A 26,972-nucleotide genomic window follows, 5' to 3' on the forward strand; every position below is an offset into this window, starting at 1 on the left:
CCCTCCTTTCTGATGCTCTCTGCCTTTCAAATAAACAGACACCATGTTGGAAACATGTTAATGCTTACCAGGACAAATAATTAAAAGTAACCTCTAGACGCTGAGACTGGCAAATGGGGAGCAGTTTTTGCCTTATGAAAACTTTGCTTTGCTATTGACATTTTTAACAATGTGGATATATTATTTTTTTTGAGGGTGGGAGAACAAACTCAAGTTAAAAAAGGATTTTTAAAAAAGGATTCACATTAATTGCTGACCAGAACAGAGACACAGATACAAGACAGAACTGGTAGAAAACAGCTTGTGGAAGACACCTTAGGTAGAAGCTGAAGAAAAACAGCTTCCAGGGTGGGTGCTGTGGTACAGTGAGTTGGGTCACTACTTGCTCACATTCTATATTGGAGTGGCAGTATGAGTCTCAGCAGCACCACCTTCTACCCAGTCCCTGCTACCCACCCCTGAGGTGGATGACTGCTCAGCTGCTTGGGTCCCTACCACCCATTTGGGAGTACTGGTTGGAGTTCTTGGTTCCTAGATTTGGCCTGGCTCAGTCCAGGCCGTTGGAGCCATTTGGGAAGTGGACCAGTGTAGAATCTGTCACTCTGCCTTTCAAATAAAGGAGTAGATCTTAAAAAACACAACACTCAAAAACACTAGCTTCTGACAAGTAACTGGGCAACTTAAAAAGAAAAGGTAGTTCAGACAAGAAAAACCAACTAGACTGAAAACTTCCCTAGCCAGACACTGCTTTGTAGTTATAGTTTGATCCCTTGGAAATAATTATTTATTTATTCAATAAATATTGAATTCAATAAATATTGTTGAAATGAATGCAAACTTTTAAAAAAATATTTATTTTATTTATTTGAAAGGTAGTGTTACAGGCAGAGAGAAGGATCTTGCACCTGCTGGCTCACTCTCCAAATGGCCTTAACAGCCGAGGCTAGACCAGGCCAAAGCCAGGATCCAGGAGCTTCATCAGGGTCTCCCACATGGGTGCAGGTGCCCAAGTATTTGGGCCATCTTCTGATACTTTTCCAGGCAAATTAGCAGGGAATTGGAATAGAAGCAGAGTAGCCAGGACATGAACCAGTACCCATAGGGATCTAGTGCTGCAGGCAGTGGCTTAACCCATTATGCTACGATGCCTGCCTGAATGCAAACTGAATTCAATCAGTAAGTATATACCATGTTTTCATAAAAGTTAGCAATGAAGAGAAGGCAAGAAGTAGGATAATAACTAGAAAGGTTATGGATCATACATTTACTTAAGAGACGTTTCTCCAAAGATGGTACCCATAAGACTAATAAGCACATGAAAAGATACTCAATACAAAACAAACCATAATGCACACCAAAACTACAATGAATACCAACTCATACAACAGGATGGCTACCATCCAAAACACAAAAATAATAAGCCAGGATGTGGAGAAATTAGAATCATCGTACACAATTTTTTGGGAATGTAAAATGGTGAAGCCACTATGAGAAACAGTATGGCACTTTCTGTAAAAATTGAAAACAAAATTACCACATGAGCCAGCAATTCCTCTTGGTTATTTATTTAAAGGAATTAAATGCAGGGACACAAACAGATACGGGTATACCCATATTCATAGCAGCATTATTTGCAACAGCCAAATGGTAGAAGCAACTCAAGTCAGTGGAAGAACAGATGAACAAAATGTGTGGCTACATACTATTTAACCTTAAAACAAAAGGAAATTCTGACACATGGATGAACACTGAAAACACTATGTTGAGTAAAATAAATCAGTCACCAAAGAACACATACTGTATGATTCTGCTTACATGAGGTTCCTGGGCTATAAAATTCATTGACACAGAAGGTAGACTGGTGACTGCCAATGGCTGTGGGCAGAACCTTGATGGGGAGTTACTGTTCAATTAGTACAGTTTTGTTTTACAAGATACAAAGAGTTCTATGGATATATGGAGGCAATGATGCTAAAATATGATACAGAACTGTATACTTAAAAATGGTGAATTGTATGTATTTTACTACAGTTGAAATTAGTAAAAAAATTATTGTGATTTTGTTATAAGTAACGCTTACTGCAAAGTTAAAATTATCTGAGTGGGAAGAGGAAGCAAATGCTACCTTTAAATTGTGGTTTACAAAAATAAGTCAGTATAATTCCAAATAACTAGCATAAGCCAATGATTTTTGATTTTTTTTTTTTTGACACGCAGAGTGGACAGTGAGAGAGAGAGACAGAGAGAAAGGTCTTCCTTTGCCGTTGGTTCACCCTCCAATGGCCGCCACGGCCGGCGCGCTGCGGCCGGCGCACCGCGCTGATCCGATGGCAGGAGCCAGGAGCCAGGTGCTTCTCCTGGTCTCCCATGGGGTGCAGGACCCAAGCACCTGGGCCATCCTCCACTGCACTCCCTGGCCACAGCAGAGGGCTGGCCTGGAAGAGGGGCAACCGGGACAGAATCCGGCGCCCCAACCGGGACTAGAACCCGGTGTGCCGGCGCCGCTAGGCGGAGGATTAGCCTAGTGAGCCGCGGCGCCGGCTTGGTTTTTGATTTTTTAATCTATCTCTTAATAAACATGAACTCTCATAGCCACCTTTTTCCAAAGGCCACAGTAGCTCATTCCAGATGCAAACGAGGAAAACAGGCTAAGAATTATGGGTAGTGGAGTGAGGATTTAGAAGGGGTCTTGGTTGTTGATGATATCATAGAGGTGCTGAAAGAAAAATTCTTTCTTTTTGTTAAAATCACTTAATCCCAATGTATGAGGCTTAAAAAGAATCTAATTTCACTACCTTAGCCCTCTACATTTTACCAAGTTCTCTTCATCCACCCCTTTAAAATCTAGTGTACTCCAGGTCTTCACTTACCACCTATTTGTCTTTCGGCACTCTGCAGTCAGGCTTCATCCCCCAGTACAACAGGGAAACTGTTCTGACAATAGATCCCAAGGGCCCACTAACTGACAACGAACAGACTCTTTCTTATCTTCCTTTACTTGAGCTGTCTGAGGCACAAGAGACTGAAGTGAACTCTCTTCTCAGATCATAATTTATCATGCTTTTTGGCTTCTCTTTTAAATTCCTCATTTTTGGAGATCTCCTGTCCCTTTGCCTAACTCCTAAGTACCAGTTCTCTCCTCTTTCTTTATCTTAGCATTTCTCACTTTTTTGATTGCAACAGTTTTCAGAGACTCTCTGTGGCCTATACACAGGATGGAGTCTCATCTTCTTGGCCTAGTCTTTGATGTTTTCCCCAAACTCTGTGATCACAAGTTTCCATGCACTTGTATTAGAGCCTCCATCTGCAAGCCTGTCTGAATCCCTAGTCTGTTTGGTAAACTTCTACTTAGTATTTAAAAAAAAATTATTTGAAAGATAAGAGTGAGAGAGAGGAAGAGGGAGAGACAGACAGAGGTCTCCCATATTGCCTCACTCCCCAACTGGCCCCAACAGTCATGGCTGGGATAGGGATGAAGCCAGGAGCCTAGAATTCCATCCATCTCCCATGGATGTCAGAGGCCCAATTACTCAGGCCATCATCTCCTGCCTTCCCAGGTGCATCAGCAGGAATCTGGATCAGAAGTGGAGAAACCAGGACATGAATTGGCACTCCCATATGGGATGACAGTGTTGCAAGCAGTGGCTTAACTGCTGCACGACACCAGCCTCCCTGTGTTTTCATATTTAAGTTGAATCAGTTCTTCTGTTAGGGCTGCCCTCACTCTACCAAGATGAGCTGGTAACTCTTTGTGCCGTATTTATTAACTGTTCTATTTGAGAGTAAGGACTGTGATATGTAATGGTAATACTTGGGAAGCTAATAGCGCATTTTATTTAAAAAATTATTAGAAAGAGGGGGAGAGAGGGGGGAGGGAAGGAGCAATGCAGAGAGAGAAGAGGAGAGAGGATAAGGGAGGGAGAGGGAGAGGGTGAAGTATCTTTCATCTGGCACAGGCTGAGCCAGGCAAGAGCAGTATCCTGGAACATAATCTAGGTCTCCCTGATATGGTGGCAGACACAACTACTGAGCCATTACTTGCTGCCTCCCAGAGTGTGTGCATTACAAGGAAGCTGGATAGGAGAGGGAGCTGGAACTCAATGCCAGGCATTCCATTTGAGATGTAGCAGTCCAAAGTGGCATTTTAATATCTGTGCCAAATGAATGGCTATCCTCGGAAACTCATTTTATTACTCAACCAACAAAGCACTACTAATTTCTGCCATGATCTTTTTGTCCTTAGGAACGGCAATAGAAAAATCTGCTTTAGTTAAAACAAAAGTGTTGAGTGTCTATAGATTGCCATATATCATGTTATATTAGGGAAAAAAAGCACCAACAGGGGCCGGCGCTGTGGCATAGCAGGTAAAGCTGCCACCTGCAGTGCTGGCATCCCGTATGGGTGCCAGTTCTAGTCCCAGCTGCTCCACTTCTGATCCAGCTCTCTGCTATGGCCTGGGAAAGCAGTAGAAGATGGCTCAAGTCCTTGGGCTCCTGCACCCATGTGGGAGACCCGGAAGAGGCTCCTGGCTCCTGGTTTTGGATCGGCACAGTCGCAACCAATTGGGGAGTGAACCAGCAGATGGAGGACCTCTTCCTCTCTCTGCCTCTCCTTCTCTCTCTCTGTAACTCTGACTTTCAAAATAAATATTAAAAAAAAAGCACTGAGAGCAGTGCTGAATTGATAACTCAATGTCTCAACATAAAGAAATACCTGGTTTCCAGGATCTGAAGTTTTAATGGGTTAATGCATTGGAGAACTCTCTGATTTTATAGGAGGAGACATGGTTTCTAGATCCAGTTATTACTGCAATGTATGTTTAGGACAGTAAAGTAACTTCGGACAAGTCAGTCAACCTTCTCTACAAATCTGTCAAGTTGAAGGATCAGTTCGTTTCCTGTTATAATATTCACTCCTCCAGCTCTATGTATCCACTGCTCTACTGTTGCTCTTTAAAGAGCTAAGAAGGGGAAGATAAATGAGAAATCTGTGGAAAATGGAAATGGTCAGAAACATAGAGAAGAGGAACAAAATTTTCACTGATAAATAAACGAGACGTCACAAATTTAGGTTCATGTTGAAGTGCAGGTGTTTTGGGAAAAAAATGATTATCAACTACACCCTAGAAAGTAAAGTCACTGTAAACATAGAGAAGGAAGAAAATGAAGATAAGGAATTCTACGATAGACCAGACCAACGAAGTTAGAAAACAAGTTCTTACCTGAAAAGTAGTAAATGATAGTTTATTTAGGGCAACAACTCAGACATTACTAATATTAATGTAAATTTAAGTGATAATATCTTAAACCCACTTACATCTTTTTTTTTTTTTTTAAGGATTTCTTTATTTGAAAGTCAAAGTTACAGAGAGAGGGAGCGGGGGAAAGAGAGAAAGAGAGAGAGTGTGAGAGATTCTTCCATCTGCTGGTTCACTCTCCAGATGGCCACAACAGGTGGGGCTGGACCAGCATGAAGCCAGCAGCCAGGAGCTTCTTCCGGTATCCCACATTGGTGTGGGGGCCCCAAGCACACGAGCCATCCTCTGCTGCTTTTCCCAGGCCATTACCAGGGAACTGGATCAGAAGTGGAGCAGCTGGGACCTGAATTGGTGCCCATATGGGATACTGGTGTCATAGGTGGCAGATTTACCCACTACATTACAACGCCAGCCCCAAACCAACTTATATCTTACAAAATATTTGATATCCACTTTTTCTTGTCAAAAATGAAGAAAAAATTAGTTAATACTGAACCTATCACTTTTATTCTCTAATTTACTTCTTCTCAGTTTAATATATTTAAATTATAATTAAAGCTTGATAAATGCTACTCTAAAACTTTTAATTTTAAAATTAAAAATTTAAAAAATTTTAATTTTAAAAAAGGTGGCACTTGGAATAAATTTTTGGAGGTGATAGATGAACACAAAAGAAGCCCAGCCTTGAAATTAGAAAAACGTATCATATTTGACTGAGGCTACTGGCTTCTCTGAGCCATAAAGACGACGTCACACATAAATTTAAAGCAGTGGTAATCTCTGTATCCACCTGTTACACAGGTGTTAGAACATGAAACAATATATTTTACATATAAGGACTTTGTAATTTACGCACATGTGCTAGATTTTATATTGGTATAATATATATTTTTATGTTATTTTACTCAGGAAATGTTTACTAGTTAAAGCTCCTAAAACAAATATAAAACAAAATCACTTGAATCTCTATTTCTACCTTCAAGGTTCTAAGGGTTTACCTTACACTGATTAATACAACAGAAATCACAAATTTTGGTAGTAAGCATGAAAGTATCACAAACACATAATAATTAAAAATAAACTATAAGAACTAAAACATTCATATTCCTTTAAATAAAAGGACTCGGAGAAACTACTTGTATACCAGTAAATACTGCAGCCAAAGTTGTCAGGCTTATAATCTGAATGCTGATGAGTCTATGAAAATAAAAGCAAAGAGATCTTGAAGACTGCCAAAATAGGCCACGTGTTACTTACTAATACACATTTCAAATTACCACCTGGATTCTCTATCATATACGGGGAAAAGCAGCAGGAGCTGTGGTTGTTGCTGTCTCTTCCTGTGTGTCTCTAAACACCTGAGTTTCTATACTGCATCATTCCACCACTTTCTTCCATCGGTCAGATTCCAAGACCAGAGACAATTTTAGATGAAAACTTCAGACATACCACCCCAACCCAGGGTCACAGAGATGATAAAAAGAAAGGGACTGATATGTATGAGTATTTACCAGAAAGAAATTTAGGATGGCTCACAAATATTGATATCAAAATAGAATTCAAGACAAAATACCTTAAATATGGCACAAGCATTTTTTTGAAAATAGGTAAAAACTATCAGGATATAAAATCACGAAACTTTTTAAGAATCAAATAGCCCTGAAATCTACAAAGCAAAACTCAATTTTTCATTTTTTTGTAGAGCTCGCAGGATTTGAAAAACCTAAGACAGCGGAATTAGTAGGTATTAATGGACTATCTTCACGATGTTGGAGAATATGTGCGGCATTTTCCATGGGGCAAACGGGTTATTGAACAGCTTGGTGGGAAGCAGCTGGTGATGAACCACATGCATCACGAAGACCAACAGGTCCGCTACAATGCTCTGCTGGCCGCGCAGAAGCTCATGTGCACAACTGGGAAGATCTCGGCAAACAGCTTCAGTCAGAGCAGCCTCAGACCACTGCTGCACGGAGCTGAGCGCTGCCTCTCAGCCCCCTTATCTGTGGCGGAGCACCTGGAGTGGGGACCTCAGTGTTTAGGGTTGAGAATGAGTCACTTTTCATTTTGCTAGTACTTTTCTTCCACTGTGTGGCTTTTCCCAGTGCTATTTTCAAAAAAAAGTGTTTGGTCTTTAAGTTGTAAAAAAGTTACTGCTTTCTGTATCTAAAGAAAATATTACTGTTATATATACTGCTTGCATTTCCTGTATTTATTGTTCTCTGGAAATGAATATAGTTATTAAAGGATTCTCACTCCAAAAAAAAAAAAGAAAGAAAAGAAATATTTATAAAAACTGATAATCAGTTGGATTAAAATTTCAATACATAGGGCCGGCACAGTGGCGTAGTGGGTAAAGCCATTGCCTGCAGTGCTGGCATCCCATGTGGGCACTGGTTCGAGTCCTGGCTGCTACACTTTTAATTATTATGTGTTTGTGATACTTTCATGCTTACTACCAAAATTTGTGATTTCTGTTGTATTAATCAGTGTAAGGTAAACCCTTACGAGAACCTTGATGGTAGAAATAAGAGATTCAAGTGATTTTGTTTTAAATTTGTTTTAGGAGCTTTAACTAGTAAACATTTCATGAGTAAAATAACATAAAAATATATATTATACCAATATAAAATCTGCTCCAATCCAGCTCTCTGCTGTGGACTGGGAAAGCAGTGGAGGATGGCCGAAGTCCTTGGGCCCCAACACCCACCTGGGAGATCCAGGGGAGGCTCCTGGCTCCTGGATTAGATTGGTACCGCTCCGTCCATTGCGGCCAACTGGGGAGTGAACCAGAGGATGGATGACCCCTCTCTCTCTCTGCTTCTCCTACTCTCTCTGTATAATTCTGACTTTTAGGTAAGTAGATAAATCTTTTTAAAAAAACTTCAATACAAAAAAAATCAATAATTAAGTCACATTCTCTGACTATAAAACTATAAATTGGTAAGGAAGTGTAAAACAAAACAAACCAAAGTGAAAGAAACTCTCAAGCAGATGAAAAGTAAAAAAAAATAATAAAAATAAAAATTCAAACCAATTCTAACTAGCTTGGGTCAAAAAAGAAATAAAAACTGTAATTTCATAAAATTTCAAAATAATGGAAATTGTAACAATTCATGCTGGGATAGTCAAAACTATAATTATAGCAAATTCATAGATATGGATGTTCATGTATTAAAGATGAATAAATGAAAATAAAGCATTCCAACAAGAGTGGAAAAATAAGGATATCAGAAGGAACAAAAATAATATACCTAATAAATGAAAAAAGAATAAAACTGATATATCAATCTGTTTGTTCCTTATACAAGCAATAAAAGTAAGCTATTGCTAAGTGAAATGCTTAAAAAAAAGGGATGACAATATAAATATCCAAAAAAATAGTATATGTAATCCAATTTTTTAAATTTAATTCCAATGTTAATACATATGAAAATTAATGAAGTCTAGGAAAAACAAATTATCCCAATTGACATAAGAAAAAACCAATAAAGCACAAGCAACTGTCAAACAATTACCTCCCAAAAAAGGCTCTAGGCCTAGATGGTTTTACAGTTAAGTTTTTTAAAACTTTCAAGAGCACCTGCTAAGTCCCATGCTACATACAGTGTTCCGAGCACAGATAAATTAGGGAAAGAGTTCCAATTCATTTTATGTAGCTGGCCTAACTATGATATCAAAACCTGATGAACATAGCACAGAAAAGAAAGTTACAGACCAAATTCACTTAGGAATAGAGATGCAAAGATCCTAAATAATATACTTGAAAATAGAACTGAATGTGGTACACTACAAGATTACACATCTTGACATGGGGAGGACATTCATTCTAGGAGTAAAAGAATGTATATCAGGTAAAATACAACAAATCCACAGTTCAAAGAAGGAGCACTACAAAATAATCTCAACAGATACAAAAAAGCTATTAATTAAGTTCAATACTTATTTCTCATAAAAAGGAAAATAAAGTCTTGGTCAAGGATAAATGGTATGTTCCTAATATTAGGGGGTTTACTGTAACAGGAAATGATGACTATAGTTGCTACATGTGAAATTGGAAGCAAAGTCTACTAAATAGAATAAGAAAATAAAAAAATGAAGAAGATACACAGGATAAATGATCCAGAAAAATTAAAGGTAACACATGGAAATGAAGGACTAAATAAAATTCATTAAATACAAAATATACAATAGAAATCTATGGGGTTCCTATAAACCAAAATGAAGCAATTGGAAAATACATTTTTCTTTTTTTTTCTTTTTTTTTTTTTTATTTTTGACAGGCAGAGTGGACAGTGAGAGAGAGAGAGACAGAGAGAAAGGTCTTCCTTTGCCGTTGGTTCACCCTCCAATGGCCGCCGCGGCTGGCGCGCTGCGGCCGGCGCACCGCGCTGATCCGATGGCAGGAGCCAGGAGCCAGGTGCTTTTCCTGGTCTCCCATGGGGTGCAGGGCCCAAGCACCTGGGCCATCCTCCACTGCACTCCCTGGCCACAGCAGAGGGCTGGCCTGGAAGAGGGGCAACCGGGACAGAATCCAGCGCCTCGACCAGGACTAGAACCCTGTGTGCCGGCGCTGCTAGGCGGAGGATTAGCCTAGTGAGCAGCGGTGCCGGCCAGGAAAATACATTTTTCTTAAAATAAATAACACAGTAAATGATTACCAAATAAACTTAGCAAGAAAAATAAGTGGACTTAATTGAAGGAAAAAAGTAAAACTTCTAAATTAAGAAGCATGCTTTTAGCCTAAAGTAAACTTTTCTAAAATAAATTTTCACAGTTAACGTACTTTGAATCAAATTCCTTTTGGGGTTTCTTTTAAAATTAGAAAAGTGATTCACAACTTTATATGAAAAAGTTGGTGAGAAAATAAAAACATGGAAAAATGTAAAAAAGAAGGATTAAAAAAAGAAAGACGGCTCCTACCAAAGACTTACAACATTCAACAGATAAAATATTTGTATGGTATGTCACTGGCAAAGAACAGAGAATATAAAAAAAAGAAAATTGAGTTCAGAAGACTTACAGATTAATATTAAGAGATGTTAATTATTAATATGTAAGGTAATGTTAATACCTTACAGATTAATGTTAGGAGAGAAAAAGTACTCAATAAAAGGACTGAGATAATTAGTTAACACTCAGAAAAAACTAAAGTTAGTGACTCTTTAATGGTATTTACCAAAATAAATAGCATATGGACTAAAGGGTTATATATGAAAAAATGGAATAAAAATACCTAGGAAAAATTCAGGTGAATGTTCAGTTAGTGGCATGGGAAAGTTCTTTCTAAACGTAATAGCAATGTCACAAGCTATAAAGAAAACGGACAGATTAGACTAATGAAAAATGAACAAAAATCAACAGCAGTCTTAGAAAACCATTTATATTTTAACATTAATATCCTTAATACATAAAAGTTCATAATCATTAAGAAACAGATGTATAAAAGATAAGAATGGGGGCTGGCGCTGCGGCATAGTGGGTTAACCCTCTGCTAGCAGCACCAGCATCCCATATGGGCACTGGCCCGTGTCCACCTGCTCCTGTTCCGATCCAGATCTTTGCTATGGCCTGGGAAAGGCAGTGGAAGATCACCCAAGTACTTGGGCCCTTGTACCCACTTGAAGACCCAGAAGAAGCTCTCAGCTCCTGGCTTCAGGTTGGCCCCACTGTGGCCACTGCGGCCATTTGGGGAGTGAATCAGCAGATGGAAGACCTTTCTCTCTGTCTCTCTCTCTCCATCTGTAACTCTTAACCTCTCAAAAAAGAATGGATACGGTAAGACATGTATTTAGTGGATAAGGAAGAAATAATTATATAATGTTTAGCCAGTGATCCCAATTCTGATAGCCTACACTAAATTATATATAGTCAAAAGATTTTCACTGCATTGTTATTTGCAATTGCCACCTGCCACCCCAAGAACTGTATGAACAATGGGCCAAATTTGGTTAAGCAATAATAAAAATATATACAAGAAAAAAAAGACATTAGAATACCTAAAAGAAAATAAACCAAAGTGGTTGTTTTCAGATAATGAAATCACTACTACTACTTTTCTTCCTTATACATTTATAGCTATCTGCCAAAACTTTCATGATGAATACACACTACTTCTGTAATTAGATAAATAATGCAAACATATTAATAACCATTTTCATAAACATATGTGCATATCAGAATTAATGACTTAATAAATAAATAAAAGCTCATAATGGCTTGTAAAGTAAGCTTTCATTGCATACCAAGCCCCTTAAAGCCTTTTTAGTTCTACTGATATCTTAATGTAGCATGAAAAGACAGTTAAAAAAAAGCTAGTCATTACTAAGATTGCATCTTCATGATTTGCCCCCAGAGGGATTTTGATTTTAATGATCATTAAAGGGATTGATTTTCATATAAGAACATTTCAACATTACTGCAATGCATTATAAAAAGGTATATATACAATAGGACTAGCTTCAAATACAGGTATATTTAATATCAATAACATCTTTTCTGTGACTATTTAGAAAATCAATTTAAAATTGGCCATTTAAAGATTTTATTCAGGAAACTATTCTACATTAAAAAATGAGCTGTCTAAAATGGCCTCCAAGAAAAGACATGATTCTTTAAAAACTGCTCTAAGAATCTTTATTGACAGCAAGTGTTATATTCTGTCAAAAAGAAATCTCTTCTGTTAATTCTTATTTTCTTTTTAAAAAATATTGCCATGTATCTTTTAAAATATTGCCACGTATCTCTTAAAATATCCATATTATTTGTGTGCATGTATATGTATACTAATTGTATGTAAACTAACTCATACTTTGAGCAGCTAATTTATCCTCACTAAGTACAAGTTATTTTTTTAAACTTTTATTTCGTAAATATAATTTTCCAAAGTACAGTTTATGGATTACAATGGCTTTCCCCCCCCATAACTTCCCTTCCACCCTCACCCCTCCCATCTCCTGCTCCCTCTCCCATTCCATTCACATCAAGATTCACTTTCAATTATCTTTATATACAGTTGATTGATTTTATATATATTAAGTAAAGATTTCATCAGTTTGCACCCACACAGAAATAAAGTGTAAAATACTGTTTCAGTACTAGTTATAGCATTAAATCACATTGGACAACACATTAAGGACAGAGATCCTACATGAGAAGTAAGTACACAGTGACTCCTGTTGTTGACTTAACAATTTGACACTCTTGTTTATGGCGTCAGTAATCTCCCTAGGCTCTAGTCATGAGTTGCCAAGGCTATGGAAGCCTTTTGAGTTTGCCGACTTCGATCTTATTTAGACAAGGTCATAGTCAAAGTGGAAGTTCTCTCCTCCCTTCAGAGAAAGGTACCTCCTTCTTTGATGGCCCATTCTTTCTACTGGGATCTCACTTGCGGAGATCTTTCATTTAGGTCCTCTTATTTTTTTTTATTTTCATTTTTTTGCCAGTGTCTTGGCTTTCCATGCCTAAAATACTCTCATGGGCTCTTCAGCCATATCTGAATGCCTTAGGACTGATTCTGAGGCCAGAGTGTTGTTCAGGACATCTGCCATTCTATGAGTCTGCTGTGTATCCCGCTTCCCTTGTTGGATCGTTCTCTCCCTTTTTGATTCTATCAGTCAGTATTAGCAGACACTAGTCTTGTTTGTGTGATCCCTTTGATTCTTAGACCTATCAGTGTGATCAATGAACTGAAATTGATCACTTGGACTAGTGAGATGGTACATGCCACCTTGATGGGATTGTATTGGAATCCCTTGGCACATTTCTAACTCCACCATTTGGGGCAAGTCCGATACTAAGTACAAGTTCTAACCAAATAATATAAGTAATATTTCTAACTACTGGCCCATTGTTTTCTACTAACTCAGTTTGACATCACTCAAACTGAATATGTTCACTTCTTCACCTTTTATGAATTACTCAAGAAATCTGAGTTTCAGCCTTGGATTTGCCTTTAACTAGTTTTGTGACACTGGGAGAGTCAATTAACTTCTCTGGGTTTCGTGTTCTTAGCTATAAAATGGGGAGCATACCAGAAGACTTCTGGAGTCTTCTACAATACTCAAATTTTATCATTAATGTCAGGGATCTGATTCTGTTCTAATTGTTCATAGTTTTAAATTAGTATCTACCATGTGTAGGCACTGTAGGGAATAAAACAGTTAATAGGCATACTGTTTGTGAAATATTTTTATGAACTAAAATATCCAGATTCAGATACTTTGTGCATAGGACTACATTGATTAGAAGTTAACCTCTTTTCAATTCCATCAGCAAAACTGTTATTTCTTTCTTGATATTCTATTATCAATAATTTTCCTATAAACTAATTCTTTCTAAACTCCAGTATCTCTAAATCACTCCCTTTTTCTAATCTGTGTTACCTATACTGATTTATAAATTAATTGTTCAAAATAATAGCTCTCACTACTTCCTCCAAAGTGGTATTTTCAGTCTCTTGTTTAGGGGAAGCCTTTCATTTTTCAAAGGGAAAAAATAATAACGATTTATGGGAACCTCAGGAAAAGATTTCAAGGAAAACTTAAGAAAAATGTTGTAGAAAAATATAACCATGCCTTGGTCAAGGCACGAAACGTTCAGAAAGGATTCTTTTCTTGGGCCAGCATCACACTCTGCAAATAGACTGCTGTCACCAACGTGATGCAAACAGTTGTGTAATGGAAGAACACCACTTCAAAAAAAAACATAAATATGCTGGGTTCCCTTACATTTCTATAATGGAAATGTCATACATTTATTTGCCCAATTTACCTTTTGGGAAACTATTTAGGTAACTCAACTTTTTCTACTTCAGACAAACTTAGGTTCTCAACATTTTATACTTCAGACAAACTTAGAATTTGAGAGCTAAATCAAACTTCACAGATCCTCAACTGACTCATGTCGTGAGTAAGCCAACTGACAAAGAGTGGCTATAACACGTAGGGCACACAAGTTTAATGACATGATCTATTCTCTTCTCAATGTATTCACAACATATTACGTTTGCCTGATATTTATTGAATTCTAATTTGTTTCTTTGAAATTTCAGAGGGCAAACTCTATCTTAATTAATATGAATTTAAAGAAGAATTCATGCTTACTATAAATATACACATTCTTGATGAGTGTAGGGATTGTGTTTGCCTTATTATATCATCAGAACTTACCAGAGTCTAGCACACAGAAGATACTTAGTAGACTGTTGTAGGATGGATGAATGATAGGGACCATAGCATTCTTAGTTTGTAACTTTCTTTTTTTCTTTCTTTCTTTTCTTTTTTTTTTTTTTTTGACAGGCAGAGAGAGAGAGAGAGAGAGAGAGAGAGAGAAAAGAGAGAGAGAGAAAGGTCTTCCTTCTGTTGGTTCACCCCCAAATGGCCGCCATGGCCGGTGCTGTGCTGATCTGAAGCCAGGAGTCAGGTGTTTCCTCATGGTCTCCCATGTGGGTGCAGGGCCCAAGGACTTGGGCCATCCTCCACTGGGGGCCACAGCAGAGAGCTGGACTGGAAGAAGAGCAACTAGGACAGAATCCGGCGCCCCAACTGGAACTAGAGCCTAGGGTGCCAGCGCCGCAGGTGGAGGATTAGCCTATTGAGCAGCGGCATAGATAATAAAATCTAAGTCCTTCACTTTAACTTTATTCACTTTATTATTTCAGATATTTTTCTTTAGGTTTCTCTCCAACTCCATTATAGTTCTTTTGATGAGGTAGTAAGAGTTTTGAATGAGGTTAGAAAGTTTTCCTTTTAAATAGCAAAAATAGCAAAATCTTTTCATAAGTGTAATTCTTTTACATTATCTTACATTGGCTAATGACAGCATTTATTCAATAGTTTTCTCCTAAATTGTGTAAGTACAATATGAATGCTGTTGGACTGGGATTTAAATAATCAGAAATTCTTGATTTTATTTATTCTTTTTCAATAAATTTTCCCTTCCACAAGAATTATAAAAATGTTAAACAAGACTAGATTTAGTACCTATTAATCTTTCTTACTCTATCCAGGACAGTCCATTAGTTTCCATAATTTCATTTCTTACATAGGAATAAATTATCTATATAATCAAACTTATTTGAGTGTCTAATATGTGCAAGTCATTGAACTCCTTTATTTTGGTTGGTATTAGAGGATTAGGTTTGGGAGTCATGAAAAGACACTTGCAAAAGTTCAAATAAAAAGCATGTTTAGATTTTCCACATGCATTGACTTATAGTCCTTCACTGTCCCTCTCACCCCATACATATCTTTCCTATAACCTTAATAATTTTACCAAAATCCTTTTATTGGGAAATCCTAGATAACTGTCCTTCTATTCTCAGACATCCCTTATGTCATGATGATGGACTCTAGAAAACTTATTTATTGATTTATATAAAGGGAACAGACTTCATGTATTTTATATACACAATTTTAAGAACATAATAACTTCTCACTCTTCTATCCTCCTTCCTCCTTTATTTTATTTTTAATTTTTCTGATAACATACTGTTAATTTACTTTCTTAATCATCCACTAAATAAAGAATTCAACAAGTAGTAAGTAGAAAGACCACTGTTCCTCACGAGTATGGACAAGGGCTATAAACTCAAAGAGTATAAATTTTAAGATGTCAATTTTACTCATACATTTTTTTGTACTCTACACAGTAGTTATAACAAATCAAAGAAAACATATGATATTTGTCTTTTTGAGACTGATTTATTTCACTAAGTGTAATGGTCTCCACTTGCCTACACCGGATTGCACAAGACCAGATTTCACTCTTTTTTAATGGCAGAGTAGTATCCCATCATCTTATATATACCACATTTTCTTTATCTAGCCATCAGTTGAAGGACATCTGGATTGATTCCATATCTCAGCTATTGTGAATTGAGCTGCTATAAGTACGGGGATATAGATGACTGTTTTCATATGCTGATTTCATTTCTTTTGGGTAAATTCCCAGGAGTTTAATAGCTGGGTCATATGATAGACCTATTTTCAGATTCTTGAGGAATCCCCATACTGTCTTCCCTAATGGTTGCACTAATTGACATTTCCACCAACAATGCATTAGGGTATCTTTTTCTCTACATCATCACCAGCATTTATTATTTTTTGATTTTTGGATGAACAGCCATTCTAACTGGGATGAGGTAAAATCTTATTGTAGTTTTGGTTGCATTTCCTTGATGGTTAGTGATCCTGAGCATCTTTTCATCTGTCTGTTGGCCATTTGTATTTCATCCTTTGAAAAATACCTTTTCATATCCTCAGCCCATTTCTTAACTGGCTTGTTTGTTTTGTTGTTGCTGAGTTCCTTGAGCTCCTTATATACTCTGGATATTAGTCCTTTACCAGATGTATAGTTCGCAAATATTTTCTCCCATTCTGTCAGCTGCCTCTTCACTTTGCTGAGTGCTTCATTTGCAGTGCAGAAGCTTCTGAGCTTGATATATATCAAGCTAAGAATACTTTTTTTTAAGAAACCTTTTATTTAATGAGTATAAATTTCATAAGTACATCTTTAGGAATACAGTGTTTCTTCTTACCATACCTACCCACCCATCCTCACTCCCTCCTCATTTCATTCTCCCTCTCTCCTTCCCAGTCCCATTCTCTTCCATTAAGATTTATTTTCAGTTAACTTTATACACAGAAGACCAACTCTATAGTAAGTAAAGCTTGCAACTATTTGCACATACACATACACAAAATATAAAAAATTATTTAAGAACAAGTTTTACAGTTAAATCTCATAGTACAATTTATTTAGGACAGAGGTACTGCATGGGGAGTAAGTGCACAGTGACTCCTATTGTTAATTTAAAAATTAACACTTATGTATGACATCAGTGATCACCTGAAGCTCTTGCCTTAAGCTGCCAAGGCTATAGAAACCTTCTGAGTCCACACTCTCCATCAGATTTAGGCAAGGCCATAGGCAAAGTGGAAGTTCTCTCCTTCCTTCAGAGCAAAGTACATCCTTCTTTGATGGCCCCTTCAAGAAAACTTCTTTTATTCAATAATTCTGCTCTTGTTTTACATATGCTACCACAGAACTTAAAACTGGAAGGAATCTTAGGATTTCTAAATGTAGCTCCCACATATCAGCTTGACACTCACCAATGATAAAACATATCATTGTGGCCAAGGATAGTACTTAACCTCTTTGATATATAAGCATGTCTTATACAAATAATACTTACTTGTACTCATCATAGACTTCCTGTTTGGGCAGTGAAGTCTCAGGATGTTCCTCTAGGGTATTCCGAATCCAGGAAAAGGCATGCATTTGCTGTGCCCGACTAGATGACATGGCATTCTGATCACTAATCATAAAATAAAAACATGTCTTAGCTAAAGTAGACAGAAACTCATTGATAATTTTCGAGCCAAGCTTAAATATTCCACTAAAAAAACCTGCATGCAAACACAGTATAAATGAGCAGATTAAACTTAGGACATACAATAGTAGATGCCCAGAAATCTATATACAAATTGTCAACCTATGGTTAGGAGCCATTTTCTACAGCTAGTGTCCAGCTGAAGTTACTGCCCTCTTCCAACTCTCCCCAGGACTTCTTAAGTGGCATAGGTGATGGTGCATTAACAACAAAAGATAATGGTTTTGGCCAAAATAACCTCTACATAGATATCTATTTATTACTTGCCTATTCATTTGTTTATACTTGGCAAATTATCATATATTTGGAACAAAAATCATGAAAAAAAGCATTTGATTCTATATATTACACAGAAGTAACTATCCTGAAATCTCAATGAAGCGTCCTATCTCCAGAACAGAGTTCACATCATAGAGATTTTGAAGGTATAACTCCTCCCATTACAATTCTTCTTGCAATCAGGACCCTTGCCCCAAGCTAACATGTCCGCTAAACATCCTAACATTTCATTACATACATGTGTCATTTATAAACTGATCTCCAGAGAGCATGAAGGAAGCTGCACTGCTGACTTTAACACATTTCAGCTACCTATTTATTTAATTCTAAGGAAGATATTGAGAAAGTTTTGAGGATATAAAATAATTAAAATAGAGATAAAATTTGGTCAAGGGTAACAGAAGAAGGGTAAAACAATAGAATTTTAATTCCATTTCTTTTTATGCACAATTTTAAAATAATAGAATGTTAAGGATAACTTACTTGAATGAAATGAATCTTGAGAAATACTTAAAAGAGTAAGGAAACTCTTAAGAATGGAATGACTGAATGAATAACTTCTTTCTACATTTTCTAGATGAGCTTTAAATAATGATAAAATGAAGTAATTCCCTAAATATTTAAAACAACTTTTATCATGAGGTTATGTTCTATATTTGAGTAATTTCACTTTTTTCCCGGTATATATTCTGTTATACGCTTACCTGATAGCATCATAAAACTCTTGTACTTTAATCTTCACATACTTAACTGTCTATTCTTTGGTTTTCTGTTCAGTTTTCCAACCTGTTATTATGTATACACATATCCATATGTCTATAAAACATAACCCAAATTGCATTGTACAGCATTTACCCAAATACACCAATTAGCAAAAACTGCAGGTAAGCACTTACCTAAATAAATATCATGAAAAACTAAAATGATCTATTGTTTAGCTATTTTGTTTTCTAATGATTCTAGGAATATTATAAAATGGTAACAACTTAAGAATATTAGAAAACAGTAAGAACCACAACACATACATACAAACATCATATGGATGTCCTATAAACAATATAAATGCAGCAATGACAAGAACAGATACCTTTTCTCTCCATTGCTGAGACCAGAAGGCAGCTGAAGGTAGAGGTAGAGTTTCTCTAGGTCTGTAAACTTCTCAACTTCTTGCTGTTTACAAAGGATTAAAAGAGAAGATCATTTTTAAAAACACTTGTTTTCTTCCCAACAAAATTTACTAACATCTCCCTAAAAGAAATTGATTGTATAATTCAAACCAGATGAAATAAACCACCTGTCAAATAAAGAAATGTAGTTTTTAATCACTAAAATAATACGATTAAGTTGTTTGCTACATTCAGTGCATGCACAAAGCAAGTTACCAGAAAATGGTACTTCCCTATTAATTCCAATGGAGAGAAATGAAATCAGAGATCAATGCTAACACAAAGGAAGGTCTCTCTCTCTCTCCTTTTTTTTTTTTTTTTTTTTTTTTTTTGGGACAGGCAGAGTTAGACAGTGAGAGTGAGAGAGAGAGACAGAAAGGTCTTCCTTTCCGTTGGTTCACCCCCCCAAATGGCTGCTGTGGCCGGCGCGCTGCGCCAATCCGAAGCCAGGAGCCAGGTGCTTCCTCCTGGTCTCCCATGCGGGTGCAGGGTCTAAGCACTTGGGCCATCCTCCACTGCCCTCCAGGGCCACAGCAGAGAGCTGAACTGGAAGAGGGGCAACCGGGACAGAATCCGGCGCCCCAACCGGGACTAGAACCCTGGGTGCCGGCGCCGCAGGTGGAGGATTAGCCAAGTGAGCTGCGGCGCTGGCCAACAAAGGAAGATCCTAAAGGATTGTAGGACAAGCACTGTACCAGGAGTCAAGAGAAACATTTATTAGTATTAGCCTGATCATTAAGTTAACTTACTACAGCACTGGCAAAATTTCCTTACAGCTATAAAATGGATGAGACGATTTCTAGGATTTCTAGGATCCTATTCTGGTTCTCAGATACCTGGGATATACGACCAATGATGTAACTCTTACTTGTGGATGGAACTTAAGTTAAAAATACTGAAATAAAACCAACAGCCCTTTAAGGACTATGCAGATATAATAACTTTTTTGACTTGGAACAGTGACTGCTATTTAGTGACTGCTATCTGTAATATTCTCTATTGTTATTGTTTGCAGATATATAATTTTTTTCTACAAACATAACCTTTAAAATAATTTCTGCATTCCTCTTTGTAGATATTTTTTCTCCTGCTGAGGGTACCACATAACAGCTTCTAATGTGTCATAAATCCTATTATAATAAAAATATTTGTAGTAAAATTTTGATAGTCTAATTCAAGCAAAATTCCACTGCAGTGGAAAACATGGACAGATTACTGGAGGTCCTGGCGGCAGAGTTTATTCTTACTTCAAAAAGCTCAAGTGAAAGTTAGGTTCAATTTTTGAAAATGTTTAAAAGGATACAATTCAGCCTATTCTTATTTTCGCTGGAATTCATTCACAAAAGTTTAATATTAGAACTCATCCACAGAATGACTTAACCTATCAGTTACATGCAAATAGCTCACACATCTACTTTAAAAATTCCATTGTCAATGTGTATTTTCCAATTAGGTCTTGCTCCAATAGATTTACCAATTACATCCTTTATAGAGTCTCTCTCAAAGAGTAAAAACAAACACACCGGAGACATTCCCTTCTCAGCTGTCACCTATCATCTTCTGTGCTCTAGTTTCCAGAACCTATAGTTTCGCGTTCTGCTTAATTCTGCTCTTTGTGGTGCATTCCACATTAATCCTTAGTTAGCCCTGTAACTCTCTGCCTCATATTCTTCTAGTCTCTTATTTTCACTGCCACACATTAGTCTAAGCTGTCTTTCTTTCAACAATAAAGAATTCACTTACTTATTTGCTTATTCAGTTTGTTTTCTCTCATGTCCCACAAATGAATGATATAAGCCAACTATGATCATATCACAAATATATAAGGTTGAACAATACAACACAATACATCACTTGCTCTTAAGAACTCATAATAATTCTTAAATTACTAGAATGCCTAAGTAGCTGGAGCTGGTTTCCCTGATCCAACCTCTCCCCGACTTTAAACTGTCTCAATATGGTTCCTAAAATGCTCTTTGTCAAATATTCACATCACCCTGTTAATCCCAACAATGCCTATCATACTAAATTCAGGAAGGTTATCTTATAATAATCATGCATATGTACTATTATGGCAAAGTCTGAGAAAATGTAATAAAGAACATTTTCAATGTCTAAATGTCTAAGAATAAAAAAAACTCATAATACTGGAGAAAGCTTGGCACCTATAGTTTTCAAATTTCATATACACTAAGGAAAGGAATGCAGAAGAAATTTCAGAATAGGGAAGACATTTCAGAAGAAATTCCAAATTAGAATAAAGTATGAAAGCAAAGACTGAAGAGAGAGAGGATATAAAAAATTAGTTTGAGAAAGATCAAACTCAGCACCATATTTATTTCTTACCACTTAAATTAAAATTTATAAAGGTAACTATTGCTACATGGGTTTTAACATAGAGAAGAAATAATTCAGAGAATATCACTGAAACTAACATTAAAATTCTAAGATGAAAATGCAAACAAAATGACCTGAGTGTATGACGGCATTCTAGTCCAGCAATGCTGAGTTCATCATGAAGATTTCTGGTTTTTGATATACTTGTCATTCATTCACCATGAATCACAGGTTTCCAAGACAAAACTCAACAGTCTAAGTGAAAACCCTAGTGGTCATGTGGTAAGTATGCTAATCACTAGATTACTGAATATGCTTTGTGAATATTTAAGTGTCAAGAATAAAATTTTCTGCCCCATGTTGACATTCATTGGTGGTCAAAAATAAATATATTTGGCTGGATTTATGAAATGAAGGACAGTAGTGCTCTGTTTTTATAGCACCAGAGAAAAGACCAACTATATAGACTTTTAAAAACAATAATTTTTAATACAGGCTACAACATGGATGAATCCTAAAAACATTACACCAAGTAGAAGAAGCCAGACACAAAAAGTCACATATTGTCTGATTCTATTTATTTGGAATATCCAAAACAGGCAAATCTATAGAGACAGAAAGCATATCACTGGATGCCAGAGGTTTTAAGGGAGGTGAATATGATCCACTGTTTGCTTAATGGACAAAATTTCTTTCTGGAGTGAAGCAAATGCTTTGGAACTAGATTGGGGTGATAGCTGCACAATACTATGTGTACAAATTACCACTAATGGTAAATTTTACATTATATATATATATTACATATATATTTCAAACTAATATAAATATATATTTATATTATATTTATTATAATTAAAAAAAACAGTTTTAACAGATCTTGCCTATTTAGTGGACATCTCTGAAGATCTGGCTCAATACTTCCAAGGACAAACACCAGTATCCCTATGCCCAGGGCTTAAAAGACTTAATTTTCTTGATTGAGGAAGTTCTAAATGCAAACTTATAAAAAGGACTTTCAACTTTAGGGAGAAGCTTGAATATTACCCAGACTGTTGAATGAACTAGGTGAAAATTTCATGCTATCACTGTTGAAGGTCTTGCCTGAAAACTCATGTGAACCTCTTTATCATTTCCATCTTTTCACGAAGATACTATAAAGTAATCTGATTTTTTTCAATGTTAAAGATATTCTAGGAAACAATTTTGGAGAATTTTTGGTAAAACCTCATTGTTGATTCCCAAATTAGTGAGCAGACCTTGCTTTTATCATACCATTTTTATGAAAATAAATTACCAATACATTTATCCCTTAGCTTATAAAAAACAATGCAATGCTACAGATTTAATGTTGCAAATAACCTAAGAGGTGCTTTGATCTTTCACATTCTGGACAGAAAAACTTATAGCAAACAATCACATTGATGTGATGTGATTGAGGGACAACTACAGATATAATGCAAGACAGGCAGCAAGAGATTTCTTTTGGAGGCTCAAGGTGAACTTTGGTGTTTGAACCTTATTATTCAATCTTCCTTTCTGAAGCTTTGGTTGACCAAAACAAAACAAAACCACCACCACCAAAACAAAACAAACAATAAAAATCCCAACCCAAGGAACTAGTAGCAGCAGGGAACCATCTTCGTTCTATGAGGTCCAGGTCAAGTGGAGAAGAAGAGATGAGACAGAGACAGTGCTCATAAAATATTCCGACTGTTCCCATTTATGGCACCTTGGAAGCCTGTGTTAGGCTACAGGTCAGTGTCCCTGTTGATGTGGGAACCTGCACAGTAGCCTCCAATGATTTCTGCTATATATATAATGGAACTTATACAATGAGAATAAATGATTCTAGTTATTTCAGGCTTACTATGTTACAGCAGCATAGCCTGGCCCATCTTGATTAATGCAGAAATTTAGACCTCTTTCCTCTAGTACAAACTGAAGATCCCTTTTATATAAGCAGACAACAATGTGGAAACAGGAAAAGGGCTCCTCCCTGAAAACACAAAATTTTTGATTCGGTTGAGAATACAGTATTTAAGTTACTTTAAAATTTCAAATGATATTAACTAAGAGTATATTTACATTTATCAACATGTGACATACGCTGTAAAGAGGGTGAGGAGCAGCATTTAGAATATTCAGCCTTCTGGCTCAAGTAATCGAGTTCCTGCCACCTACATGGGAGACCTACATTACATTCCCAGATCCAGGACCTGGTTAGTAACTGGTACTGAACCACGGCATGGAAGCTTTCTAATAAATAATAATAATAATTGCTTCTCGGCCTTTTGGCTAAGATCGAGTGAAATAATAATAATAATAATAATAACAACAACAAATAATAGCCTTCATGTTCTCTTCCACTTAAAAAAAAAACTGGGTAAAATCTCAACACTGATAACCTTTATACAGATGATTCTACTATACAACTATTTGTTCCTCTATGATGAGCCACAGTATTTCCTCAGGAAAGTGTTCAGCTTATAATTAGTTTGTCTATATTAATTGTATAAAAAGGTGTTCTCCAGTGTCTAACTAGAGTTATATCCCTCCTTCAACTGCACTGAAGATCCTCAATCTCAATCCCCCTTCAAAGCTACAATAGGGCCAGATGGGAAACCCTTTAAATATATTTAATACCCTACTTCACTTTTTAAAATTTAAAACTATAAACCATTTCAAAATAGGGGCTAACTTTTTATCACATTTTCCTCAGATACTCTTTATTTCTTTAACAGCATAGACAATACTAGATAGAACAAAAGCAGTTTGTTCATTTCCTTGACAGCTATTGCAAAGCTTCACTACTTAAAATAGTGATGCAATGAAAATCCTTATTTGTTAGTCCTGTATCTTGTGTGAAAAAAAATTTAAGGTATGTAATGAAAAGTAGAAACATTTGGTCATAAAACGTTTAGCCTCACTTGCATATTTTAAGCTGTTAGCCAAAACTGTTATGCCAATTTATATTCCCAACAGCAACAATTTCTCCCTATCTTTATTAAAAGTATCAAATTTTAGCTAATTGTATTATTGTGAAAAAATTTCACATTGTTTTATTTCTCTGACTGATGATGACACTGCGTATATTTTCATATTACTATCTAAGTTTAATATAGTGCCTCCAAATTTCAGTTTACTTGGAATCACATGGTCTCCTTAACTGGCTTTACCTGCAGAATTTCTCATTGCATAGATCTGGGTGGGAGCCTGGGAACCTGGATTTCTGACAAGTTCCCAGATGACTCTGTGGCTGCTAGTCAAAAAGATCACACTTGAAGAGCCAACTACTTGTGCTTATCTGTTGTGCATTTGAAATTAGGGATATTTACTGTGCTGTTTGTATATTAAATCCGCTAGTGGTTACAAAAGGTGCTAGTATCTTCTCCAAGCCATCAATATGCAATTGAGGTTAGAAAACATTTCTGACAGCAGTTATGCTAGTAGAGAGAAAGAAATTATTCTGAGCAGAATAGGTCAGAAATTAAAAACTTAATATTCCAACTGTCATAAAGAAATACCAGAAGCAACACTTTACTTTTCAAACACTGAGTTAATTGCCTGCTCAGAACATCTGCTTCTGAACTGTCAATACAGACCAGATGGACTGTAGAGAACAGGTAGAATTTTGAATGTCTTATCACTAGAACTTAAAAGACCTTCAAGCAGATGGTAAGGAAGTATGTTCCCATTTACTGGCACAGAATACAGTTGAAAATGTCTATTATTTGAGAGGCAGAGTTAAGACAGTGAGAGGGAGAGACAGAGAGAAAGGTCTTCCTTCTGTTGGTTCACTCTCCAAATGGCTGCAACGGCCGGAGCTGCGTCAGTCAATCGGAAGCCAGGAGCCAGGTGCTTCTTCCTGGTCTCCCACATAGGTGCAGGGGCCCAAGCTCCTGGGCTGGCCATCCTCTACTGCCTTCCCAGGCGATAGCAGAGAGCTGGATTGGAAGAGGAGCAGCCGGAACTAGAACCGGAGCCCATATGGGATACCAACACCGAAGGCGGAGGATTAACCCTCTGCACCACGCCACCGGCCCCTGGGGGGCTATCTTGAAAAAGAGAAGCCTCAGGCTTAAGCTATGACTTCTTAAATGTTAATAATAAAAAGTGACTTATGCTGTTTGCAAAATTTCTCTGTACTGACATGCTTCCCGTTCTGAGAATCTTTTCTCTCGAGTTTTATTCACGTCCTGACGCCTGCAACCAAGGTCACAAAATAGGGAAGAGCTGATGATTATAAAGACCATAACAATTAAAGCCATAACTCAGGATCTTTTATGAAAATCCTTGATGATGAAATTACTTCTGAGGATCATTATCTGTATTTCCAGAACAGCAGAAACTCATGGTGAGACTTATACACACCTTTCAAAGAACTGGCCAGGTTTGTATGCTTTAACTTAATTTTCTATTTAGAATAGTTGGCTTAAAATCCAGAAGCCTAAATTCCCCAGTTTAACTGTTCAGTTAATTTATCATGTGTGGAGTGAAAATAGTACAATCATGCTTGAATTTGTCTGCCCTCCATTTGGTAAACTTGCAAAACAAAACTTGAGAAAATCCTCATTTTTTTGCCCTCAGGTGACACTGATTGAGTAGCACAGTTACTGACACAACTCTTCTCTTCACCAGCATCACTGACAAAAGCACCAAAAGAGAAAGTAGAAACTTCATTCTGTAGCCGTTTTGAATTTACAGAAACAATCAACATACCTGATATTATATTCTCTTAGGCCTCAGCAGTTCCACAGGGTTGAACAAGGAAGACAGAGAAAAAGGTCAAGGTATGAGGACTTGGTTTGCCATGCTTTTTGCTTAGAATCTTAACTTCCAGCTTTCTGACTTGTTATGAGAACTGCAGGGGCTGACTCGGGCATGTTGTTGGAGGGCTATCTTCCACAAACAACAGGAGAGGAAACTGTTTTTCTATTTCTACTTCTAGACAACATATATGTCAAATGAAGAGAGTAATTTTGACTGTATTATTGTGAGGATTTCCTTTTCTATTTATAACCCTATTGAAATAGGTATAAAATGAAAACAGTCTAATTTTCTGTTCAGAATTCTCTGCTCTGAGATGAGCAATGTGATCTGAATGGACCTGAAACCCATCAGTTACTAGGGGTCACTGAAGGAAAGGCGAATCAAGGCTGACAAGCAGATCTCAGGAAGACTCCAGATTTGCTTCTCACTTTTTTTCTTTCTAATTCTTGCTGGACAACCTAGAGAGAATTGATGGCTTTCTTAAAACAAACAAACAAACAATAAAATCCCTTTGAACTTGCCTAAAGTATAATCAGGCCTGGAGCAATTCTGACATTAAAGAAGCCTTAGGGGACGTACCATATTATTAGCACTCACAAATTCACACTTGAAAAATAGATATGTAAGATAATTCTGAGTAGATTGTGTAAAATGTTGGGTAGGTTCTATACATGAAATTAGGAAAACATGAAATTATGAGAGAAGTTAGAGAGATTTTTTGAGAAGTGCTTCAAAATGTATTTTGACTTATTTGCCTGATTAAAAATT

General features: G+C 36.7%; 1 protein-coding gene across 4 annotated transcripts in view; it reads right to left on the minus strand.

Annotated features, from left to right (window-relative positions):
• Positions 1-26,972, minus strand: part of RFX7 (regulatory factor X7) — a 151,778-nt gene that overhangs the window by 30,201 nt on the left and 94,605 nt on the right. For all 4 annotated transcript variants that reach the window (XM_089310396.1, XM_070054228.2, XM_070054230.2 and 1 more), the window contains exons 4-5: positions 19,019-19,101; positions 17,455-17,577 (exon numbers count right to left, since the gene is read on the minus strand). In XM_089310396.1, coding sequence (XP_089166522.1) covers positions 17,455-17,577; positions 19,019-19,101 — 206 coding nt within the window. The remainder of the gene's footprint in view (positions 1-17,454; positions 17,578-19,018; positions 19,102-26,972) is intronic.

Source organism: Oryctolagus cuniculus, chromosome 12 (assembly GCF_051225735.1).
Source record: "Oryctolagus cuniculus isolate XC-2025 breed Fujian yellow rabbit chromosome 12, ASM5122573v1, whole genome shotgun sequence".
Lineage (NCBI taxonomy): Eukaryota > Metazoa > Chordata > Mammalia > Lagomorpha > Leporidae > Oryctolagus > Oryctolagus cuniculus.